At 37.6% G+C, this 11,264-nt stretch overlaps 1 protein-coding gene across 8 annotated transcripts in view; it reads left to right on the forward strand.

Moving 5' to 3' along the window:
* Positions 1-7,208, forward strand: part of TSPAN12 (tetraspanin 12) — a 93,439-nt gene extending 86,231 nt beyond the window's left edge. For 7 of the 8 annotated variants that reach the window (XM_074315668.2, XM_074315667.2, XM_019750029.3 and 4 more), the window contains one exon: positions 5,602-7,208. In XM_074315668.2, the coding sequence (XP_074171769.1) occupies positions 5,602-5,907 (306 nt within the window). In that variant the 3' untranslated portion in view covers positions 5,908-7,208. The other variant, XM_074315674.2, reaches the window with a different exon arrangement.
* Positions 7,209-11,264: the final 4,056 nt, after the last annotated feature.

Raw genomic sequence — 11,264 nt, forward strand, 5'->3', positions numbered from 1 at the left:
TCTTAATATTTTATTGCATTTTCTATTTTTTTAAGTTAAAAATTAGTATTATTTTCAAAGCAACATTGACAAAATCAGCACAACCCAAAAAGAGATCATCAGGATGACAAAGTGTGTATATTTGGAAAACTTGGAGGAACTAAGAATATTTAGACTAGAGAACAATTAAAGGGAAAATGATGCTTCAGATATGGCCTTCTACCTTTTGGAAAAGGTGTCGTCTGAGAGCAGAACTAGAACCAGTGCATCTTATTAAGAAGACAGTTTCCGACAAGAAAATGTTTGTTAAGAACTCATGTTGTTCAAATGTTACCAATTTCAGGTTTGGCTGCTTGCTGCTCGTGAGTCAATGATGGAGAGACAAGGGTTGGTGGAAAGAAAAGTAGGTTTATTCAAAATGCTGGCATTCCAGGAAGATGGTGGACTGTCATCACAGAGGCCACCTTCCCCATTTCTAGACTGGTCAAGGGGTTTTATAGGTACACAAGGAACGGAACACAGGAAGGGGGGTGTTAGTCCTGTGATTTCTTAATGCTGACGTCCAGGAGTACATCTCCTGAAGTCCAGTTTGGTCCAGGATGGTTATCTTCAACCCAGCCGTAGAGGTGATTTATAAGTCAACTGACAAAAAACGGCAGTCCAGAATTGCATCCTGGTTGCCAGCGTACAGATGTCAGAATCAGTATCTTTTAACTCAGCATTCTAACAATTAATCAGATTAGCGAGGTATGCATGCAAGAAAACAAAGTTATTGAATCAGGTAGGAGAGAGAGGAAAAAGAAAAGAAAAATAAAGAAAAATAAACTAAATTGTTAAATCTTGAAAAGTACATTGTCACCATTGCACAGATATGGACAGGGCTTTCTAGTGAGGCAGAGCGTTCCTCTCATTAGAAGCATTTTCTTTGATGGCTCTTTTTGTGTGTATCTGAGCCATACTTTCTTTGCATGTCTTAATATTTTTGTTGTTATTGTTGTTGAAAACGACATTTAAAATAATATAATGTGGCAACTCTGGAAATCAGGTTCTCTCTCCTTCCCAAAGTTTGTTGTTTATTGTTATTGTTGTTTGTTTATTAATGACTTTCCTTAACTATTTCTGTAAAGTCTGTATTCTTTGTCCTGTGGGGCCGCTGAAGTCTGCTCGGTTAGCTTAGTGATCAGTTAATGAATGAACAGAGGTTTCCTTAGATGCTTGGAACCAGTAAGTCTCCCAGCCTTTGCCAAGTGTGCACAGAGCCTCAAGTTTAGCCAGAGGTGAGATCTTAGGGTCTTCCGAGGTCTTTCTTTAGTATGTGCATAGTCCTGAGCAAGAGCATAGCCCTACTCATGTGTAATTTTCTAGATCCCCACAAATATGTCAGAGTTTTGTCAAGGCCCCTAGATTCTTCCCCAGCATTTTCTTTTCATTTTTTTGACTTGCCCATTGTGTGCAATTGCTATCCACTGCCTCAGGGAGCCTCAGTGTTCAGCAGTTACCTCTAATTGCTTTTGACAAACATTCCCAGGGGAAAAGTCTCTTCACCCAGGTTGAGCTGCAAATCAGGTTCAAATAAAGACAAGCTTGCAAGTGAGGTCTTCCAGGAAACCTCAGATAGGACAAATAAGGACAGTTCTCTGGGAATGGGGCTTTGAAGGAGCTCCACCCCTATTTTGTTGCCTGTGGTGACTTCTAGGCCACTGGTTTTCACCATAATTTTGGGCTGTTGATTTTCAAGGTTACAGAGCTGGGGAGGTGGGTTGTGGATAGGGCAAATTAAGATGCCACAAAGCTAGCTTTTTTACTGAAACTCAGTTCAGTTGCTTTTCTTAAATAAATGCTCCACAGATTGCTGGAAGACTTTGGTTAATTTCCAGAGTTCTAAAAGAGTTGATTCTGACAATTTTTGCTAGTGCTTTAATTGCTTATATGGAAGGGAGATATTCAGAGGTCCTTTCTCTGCAAGTTTTGCTTATGTCATTCTAGAAGCACTTTTTAGCCATATTTTTTAAAGTTAAAAATTTGAACTTATTGACCTAAAAGGTCCCCTCCCACTCTAGAACATTCAGTGTTAACTAATATATCACATTTTTGAACCATCCTAGATGATATAATTTACCTTCTTTTTATAAATGTGATTGTTTAACATAAAATTGAAACAGACTTTTCTTAATGCCAAACTATGAAACACATAGACTATATCTTATTATCAATCTCTGCTTTATTTTATTGACAGGTTTAAAAAATGAAATATTATCTTTCCTATATAGTTTTTCACGTTAGAATGAATTAGTCAAAAGCAGTGGGAGACCTTACGCAAATAGGAAGAACTACCTACGTAGATAAAATTTAAGTGCCAGAAACTATTGGAAAGGTAAAAATCAAATGACAATTGATTTATAGCATTTCAAGAATCATCAGCATATGTATTTCTTGAAATGATTTACCTTTAATTCTGAAATGTATTTTATTACCAAAATATTCATATATCCATGCTAATTCTTTATTTATTAAAGATCCATCTTTATATGAAGTGCTGAGAATGTAAGTAAGGAATCAGCTAACCATAGTCCACAGCCATTTGATATCAATTTCTTTAAAGATAGATCTGAAGATCTGGTGCTGTATTACTTGATAATAATGTTAAATGATGTGTCCATATAAATTAATTTTCCAGCAGTCTGAAGCTAAACCTTTTAAATTTAACAATTTTAATGTAACTCTTTCTAAACTATACTAAATACTTCTCTGCTTAATGAGAAGGCTAGTGATGTAATGTCTCAGTGGCAAATAATCATTTTGGATAATTACCTCACTGTCTTGAAAAACAGTGACAGCCAGCTCTTATGGGCAAGGGCTGTTGAATCAGTACTCAGTGGTGACATAATGCTCTGGATTTGGCATGTTCATACTTTTAAAGTGTTGTACCTCATACATATTCATTAATGCCTCCTTTTCATAGATTTTCATCTATTTTAATTTGAGCTTTCTAATCTGTGGGATGACACACCAGATAAGAGCTGACACCTACTGAACGCTTACCATGTACTAGCCCCCATTTTAGTGTTTCAATGTGCTTATTTATTTAAATCTCCCAACATCCCAAACAGGTAGTCACTGTTATTATGTATGTTTTCAGATGATAAGCCTGAAGCACAGGGAGATTAATTAATTAGCCCAAAGTCACAGAGCTTATAAGTCGCAGAGCAGGGATTTGAAATTCTGAATTCTGGCTCTGCAGTTCATGATCTTAACCACTATTCTATAATGTGTCACATAGGATGTTTGTTAGAATTACACAGAAACATAAGAGTGTATTTGAACTTTAGTGAATTGTCTTTGTGACATCTATTTTGGTTTCCCACAGAGTGTGGTATATGTGTGTGTGTGCATGTTATTTATGTGTATATTAAATAGGTAAGATGGCTAGAGAAATGATCTTCCTAAACCAATATTAAGTAGTATTAAATTATGAATATTTTAATTTCACTTTTGGTTAAATTGATGAAACGTTGATAATCTTTTGCTGTTAATTTGCATTACATGGTATACCATAAAAAGGTAGTTATTGAAATGTGTCTATGACTAGTTTTATTTTTTATTTCTTGAGCATAATGACGTATTGGGGTACAGTTACTGATCAATCTCTTTGGAAATCTAAGAATTATTAATTCCTCCTCTCCAATATAATGTACAATCTAACAACTAGTTCAATAGTCTTATTGTCCTTGATTTAGCTGAGTTCTTTGTAGAATATAGAGAAGAAAACAAGGGAAAGTTATTTAAATAATTATCCTTTTTTTTTTTTTTTTTTTAAATTCAAACTGTGGCCTGAGTACGGTAAGCACTGAGTTACTTTTACCCCAAACTCAGAATAGAAGCTTTGAAGAATCAAGTTCTTGTTGCTGGGAGATAATTTCTATGGGTCTCTTGCATTTCTGCATGTCCTATGAACAGAAGCACTGGTTGGTTCTGGACTACCTTTTCAAGGCTGTTTGCATAGAGAACAACCTTGAAGACAGAGGTACTATCTCCCTCCAGAGAAAAGGAAAAATATATTTGCTCTGCAGTATAATAAAGATTATGTCTCTAATGCAAAGGACAGTATGCAGCCAAGGACAGAAGTTGGGGAAAGGCAACCCTTAAGGGCAGAGAAGGAGTCACCAACTGTAGGCAGAGAAGAAATGGAAAGAAAGAAATGGAAGAAAGGTTAGCGTTTCCTAAGCTTGGAGTGCCTCTCCCATAATGCAGTGCATTGTGTGCAGGCGTCATCTCACTTCCCTAAGGCTGCCATTGGGACTCAAAGAACTGGCACATAATCTGGCTAGTGCTATTACTATGAGTAATAAAGTTCTTTGCCTCTGTCTTCTGCCAGCTCCCATTAAACTGTGGCAGGCTAATTTGTTAGGTTCCAAGTAGAATGAAATCACAGAATCTTCAAAGTTCTTGAAATTTGTTATTGTTGTAAAATTCTTTCCTTGATTTTCACCCTGATTTAGAATCAGCTTCCCTTTATAAGACTAAATTATCATTTCTTTGCTGTGTATTCAATAGAGACATGGAAAGTAGTCTATGCTTTGGTTACCTGAGAAGTGACTTATGACAATTATTAATCCAATTCTACCTCCTTTTGTTTGTCCACCTGCACCCCCTGCATTTTCCGGTCATGACTTTTCTTTCTCTTACTTTTTTTTTCTCCTCTTGTTTCAGAATTCTCTTTTATATCTTCTATGGACACTCCTTAGTCTTTTGTACTTAAAACTGAACACACGGAAAACAAAAATCTCACTAATCTTTTTAAATCAGATGTCTCTAGTCTTAGGGGGATCTAAGGATACCTTTCCAACTCTTACCTGGTAACCAGAACTAGAACTTGGTGTTGTCAGAAATTCCCCCAAGTGTATTTCTGCTACAGGCAGAGAACAGAGGTGTGTGTGCACGTGGAGCGTATGGTGTAAGGGAATAGATTGATTTCCACCCACCAGCATGTTTCAGCTGCAGACTGGGGAAACATTCCTGATCCTTGGGGGAAAGTCTCTGACCAAATGAGTTGTAACCTAACAGTGAATATGAATAATAATGATGAAACATTAATTTTGAAAATTTTGGATCAATCTACATCAGGAGTCATTACTCCATGGCATGTGCCCAAATCTGACCTACAGCCTTTTCTGTGCATGAAGTTTCATTGGAGACCAACCACATCCATTCATTTACATAATGTCTGTGGCTGCTTTCGTGTTAAAATGGCAGAGATGAGTAGTTCGAACAGAGACCAGATGGCCCACAAAGCCTAAAATATTTACTCTCTGTCCCTTTACCAAAACAGTTTCCCCACCTATGCTCTAGATGTTGTGTTTTATACCAGTGGTTCTCAATTTTGGGTTATGAGGAAGACAGAAAAGGAGTAAACTCCTCAGAAACACCTGGCAAGCTTTTAAAAAAGTGTGCTTCCCATCTCCCCTTCGGCTTCTCCTAGCTGTCCCTGGTGAGGGTCGCCGCCTTAAACTTTATTATTCAAGTGATTTGGTTGCATTGACTGATGCAAATTGTTTGTTTTCACCATTTTGAACTTCTGTAACACATCCAAAGGTAATATTGACCATGTCATTTCTTTTACAGGGCTGTGGGAAGAAAATGTATTCCTTTTTGAGAGGAACCAAACAACTGCAGGTGCTAAGGTTTCTGGGAATCTCCATTGGAGTGACACAAATCCTGGCCATGATTCTCACCATTACTCTGCTCTGGGCTCTCTATTATGATAGGAGGGAACCTGGGACAGAACAAATGATGTCCCTGAAAAATGACACAACTCAGCACCTGTCATGTCACTCAGTAGAACTGTTGAAACCAAGTCTTTCGAGGATCTTTGAACATACATCTATGGCAAACAGCTTTAACACACACTTTGAGATGGAGGAATTATAGAGAATGTCAAAGAAGGGCACTACAAATTTATTTTATTGGACTTGTGAATTTTTAGCACACACGTAACTGTATCAGAAATGTGTAGAAATAAAAATGTTGCCATAAAAGAATGCCTAAGCATATAATTTTCTACGCTTTAAAATGAAGAGGGGAAAGTTTTATATAAGTCACCACCTGGACAATAGTTGATGCCCTTTATAATGCTGACAACAGAATTAATACTCACTTTATAGGCTGTGTTAAGATTTTTACTGAACACAGTTATTATTTTGAGGTTTATGCTTTGGTACAATTTGACCAAAGTTTCTGCATCCATGTAAACAAGCCACGCTATGGTGGGATTGGAGCTACAGTAAAGTTTGATTTACTTCCAAAAGCTTGCTAGTATATAAAGTACCAATTAACTGCTAACATAGGAAGTTAGACAGTACTAATGATTATTATTACTTGGTGATATATTCTTTTAAGGGTAAATAGATTTTACATAAGAAAACTCTGAAGATTGGTGACTACCTAAATGTGATTTTTGCTAGTTACTAAAACAGTCTTACTACTTACAGGAGAAAACTAACACATTGTCTTAAACTGATCAGGGATTTATGTGTATATAAGAGTCTGTGTTAAGTCTGTATAATTCAGTAGATATCAGTTCTTATAATGTTAAGAATAACAGTTGTGAAAAGGATAAATTTGTCCTGTATAGCACCATTATTTTTAACCTTTCCTGTTAATAGAGTTTTAAAATTCTGTCCTGGGTTTATATTACCTACATAACTGTTAATTTAAATACTTAACCACTAATTTTGAAAAATTGCTGGTGTGATACAAAGGAGTCATTATAATTCAGAATATAGTCTGGTCTCTAGGAAGTATTAAGAAGAAAAGTTTACACATAGTTCACTCAGTGAAGACTTGGATGTTATCTTTTTGCCTAACACTCTGTTTGACACTAAACACTTTTTAAAGAAGCTTGTCTTTGTTTTTCCAAATAGAAGCGACAGTCTCCAAGTCTGAATATAATTTTACAGAGAATAGTGTTTCCTTTCTCCAGCAAAATGTTGTCATAAAAGTAAGTGACAAAGAATCATAAAAATAAGTGACAACTTAACTAGAGAATTTCTTTGCTTTATTTCACTGATTAAAATACTGTGGTGAACTACACAGATTATTAAATTCTTTACAAGAGTAAAATATATTTATTTGAAATGGGAAAAGTGCATTTTACTGTATTTTGTGTATTATGTTTGTTTCTCAGAAAATGGAAAGTTAAAACTTGTCAATAAATATTTTCTAGAGAGTAATAATTTGTGTGTCTAATTTTTGTACATTATAAGCACTTTTATCACTCAAGGAGATTAACAAAGGGAGAAAAATGTGAGAAGAAATGATTGAATAAAGTAATAATAATGATTTCCAAACTCTGGAACTAATCTATAAGAGTATGTACCTTCACTCAGAAAAAAACAAAAGATGCCCGTTTACGTCTCAATTTTGATTTTGAGCTAAATGATAATGCAGTTGTTTGATGTAATATAAAAATATACCCATGTATGTTAATTTATCTTCTCAATGTTTTCATATCCCAGGTTTTTAAAGTAATTTTTAAAATGAGTCTAAGGAATACAATATTTGAAATCAACCGCTAGATTTCATCTCTTCCAGAGATTTAAACAAAAATTGAGTAAATGACTTGTTCAATCATAATCAAAAGCATCCCTTTTTATAATTTCCTCAACACCCCAATTCCTCATAATTTCACATAAAATGCTGAAGTAATTGAGACAGCTATTAGTATTATTTGAATTATTTAGATAGAAGTCAAATTTGGCTGCTTTTTTTTATGTCACAGAAAGAACAAGCAAGCACATGTTGTGGTGAACTCACTAAAAAAAAAAATCCTCAAATTATAAGTAAAAGTTAATTTCTATACATTTAGTCTTCAGATATTGTGATACATTACCTAATTTAGTACTCTCTAGAATAATCGACATAAATTTACACCGTCAGATGCTCATGTACTTGCTTACTGGGAACAAACGGCATTTATAGCAGTGGTATACAAAGGCCTCTGGCAGAGGAGTGCACCTGAAATAATAAAACTGCAAGAGACTTTAAAAAATCTATTTAATATGGCAGAGCGGAGGGAGTTCACTGTTTGGGTACATTGAAAACAAAATTGTTAACGGGTTCTCTGGGAATTTTTAAAAGCTTTCTTTTGTAAAAACCGTTTTTTAAAAAGTAAGAATTGAAGATTGTTTTTTAGACGGGTTGAGTCCATTCAAAGTGCCCTGAAGCTTCTGAGATGACAATAAGAGATGTTGTGTGTCTTCCAGCACTGTAAAATCTGGTTGAGCAACACTCGTGCTAACACAGATAACATTAACACACACAGGAATATACAGTCAGTGGGCCAGGCTTAGCAATATGAAATGGAGGACAGGAGAATTAAGGCAGCTCCATGAGGAGAAAGCCGCCACGCTGAGTCAGGAAGGAAAAGGAGCTTAGCTAGTTGGTGGAGAATGTTCCACAAGCCACTACACTAAGATTAAAAAGTATGCATTACTTTGGAGGCAGTACCTGTTTTTCAGTGTAATTAGAGCATAGAATACTTGAAGCAATACCATGAGAAAGGAAGTGGGTGAAATTTGGGTTTGGGGTCTTCATTTTGTAAATTCAATGGAGAGTCATTTAAGTATTTTCAGAAAGGGAGGTGGTTTATGTTTCAGAAATTTAAGCGGATTAACCAAGTGAAAAACTTGGGGCAGGGAGACAGGTACCCCCATTGTCCTACTCCCCAGGGTGGGCCATTTTTTATCTCCTCTAGGTGTGGGGTGCTCTGAAGTTGCAGCACACTGGCAACTTCAGAGCGGGGCTGGTTTGATTCCTGTTGCTGTGGTCCTGGAGAGAGGAAAGAACCCTCACCAACACAATGGAGGTCCAAAACACCTAGTTCACAAAACAGGTTACAACATGGTGAATCCACAAAAATGGGCCGCAGATTAATCGTGGGGAGTGTAGGATGAGAAGTGGAAGAACTGAAATTTCTCGATTTTGTACCCAGTAACCTGGCAACGGCATTAACCTGGAGAGCAGACCGGAGGGAGGACAGGTGTGTGAAGGGTGATTAATTTGGTCTGGGACACACCAGTTGGACATGCCTGCAGGACATACAGATGGAGATGTCTACAGGCAGTCTGCAGCTCAGGAGGGTTCACTGTTGAGAATTTTTATGCATTGCTTTCCCATCTCAGGAAGGCTGACAGAAAATGGGCTGAGAACCAAACCTTCCATGAGGAGAATCTTAAGTAGGACGCTGCAACAGCTTCCTTTTGTCTGAACTCCCACTCCTGTGGGTGAGTCAACAAGGTGGAAAGAGAAATGAATACATCACCAAAGCTTCTGTGGTGAAAGTATTGTTTGAAAAGCCACCCCCTTTTCAAACAGTACTGCCAACTGCTATGTGGCTTCACCCAACCCCCCTTTCTATTATAACCCTGTGATTTACAAGTGGATTCCATCTTTCCTATTAACTTGAGTCCTTATTTCTTCATATCTAAGCTCCTCCTAGAAACATGTATGGGAGACTCTTTGATACCATGTTGAAAGTGCATTTATTCTCTATCCTAATACGTTGTTACAATTGTTCTTTATCTCACCCATGATGGGGGTCTACTAGGTGCCAAGCCATAGGGTTTTAGCTGTTTTACAAATATCTTTTCTGCTCTTTACAACTTTTTTGCAGTCTGTAGGCATCATTACCTTTTACAAATGTACAAAAGGGACTTTGCGAGACTGAAGAAATTTATTTAACTAGCAAGTGGCACTGCTTTGCCTCCTCCCTTTCCATTTTGGGACATGACATCTCCACTAGCCTGTGGGGAAGCTCAGCTGTGGCCTTACATAGAGAAGCCAGATGCTCCTCCACATGAATCAACATCTCTAGGCCCAATTTGTCTCCAAATTCTGTTACTTCTTCCCTCAAAATGACTCTTTTGTCTAATTTCATTCTCCCTATTTCCACAGAACAAGTCATAATTATCTAAAACTTGACTGAAGCCATAAATTGCTCTTTGCCCCCACCTCTTGTCTCCTCCCATTGATCCATTCTGCACACACTCAATCAAATTAATCAATCAACTTTATTGAGGATACATATACACATGACTTGTTTTCATCTTTTGTTATCGGTATATATCGAGTACTACAATTTTAATGCAGTGTTTTCGTTTCTTAAAATGTGTATACTTTTTTTGGCACCTCTGTGTATATTACTTATTTTCAGTATTAGTTTTGACTACATATGCTATATAGAGTATATCATATACTCATATAAGCACAACCACACTCAAGATACAGAACGTTTTATCATCTCAGTAAGTTCCATCACAGCCCTGTCTGTGGATTTCTGCAACCCTGCTCCTAGTCCTCAGCAATGCTGATCTGCTACATGTTATTCTTACTAATTCTTGTAAAACACAACTCTTACCATGTCACTTCCTTACTGAACACTTCCAGAGGTTCCCTGTGTTAACTACCGCAGAGCGTCGTAACTCATTAGTGTGTGTGCCATTTACATGGCCCACTGGGGTAAGTGAAGGTCAGAGATGATTGGTCATCCTAGGCCTGTGGTAAAAGGAGCTGCCCCCTTTTCAAACAATACTGCCAACCCAGGAAAGCAGTAGCCGCTCAGCATGCAGGTTGGGCTGCAATAAAGTGGCTCAACCAAATAGAAGTGACTTTTTATTTCATGTGTGAGTAGCCCAAGGTGCGGCTACCTAAGGGCGTCAGGAACTCAGACTCGTCTCTTGCTAGACTGCTGTGCTGAGGTGTTTCCCTTGTTCACCTGGTCCCAAATGGCACACTCTTTGTCCACACGTCAGTCACAGGCTGAAGAAAGGGAGAAAGTTAAAGGGGAGGAGGTGTGCCTCTTCCCTTTAGGGTTATATCCGGAAGCAGCCATCACTTCCATTCACATCTAACAGCTATGGGGGTGAGGGTGAGGGGTGGAAAATAGTCTTTGTTCTGGACACTCATATATCCAGTTAAACCAGGAAGTTCTGTGACCATAGAAAGAGGGGGAAGTGGGTATTTGTGTTAACTAGCAATCTCTGCCACATTTCTTAACACCTGCGGAATAAAATTCTCCATTTAAACTTATTTTTCCAAACCCGAACCCAAGTTTTCCTACATGTCACTCTACACCAGCCCGCTGGGCCAACCGTGGTCCTCTCATTGCCCCTAACATCCCCCGTATCCCATGCCTCCTTGATTTTGCTCACATCGTGGTGCCTCCCTGGCATAGCTTTATCCCATAGGTTCACGCTGCATTCAGCCTTTAAGTCCCAGCTCAGCATCCA

The sequence above is a fragment of the Rhinolophus sinicus genome, chromosome 8, assembly GCF_057876585.1.
Source record: "Rhinolophus sinicus isolate RSI-liver-muscle chromosome 8, RSI-T2T, whole genome shotgun sequence".
Classification (NCBI taxonomy): domain Eukaryota; kingdom Metazoa; phylum Chordata; class Mammalia; order Chiroptera; family Rhinolophidae; genus Rhinolophus; species Rhinolophus sinicus.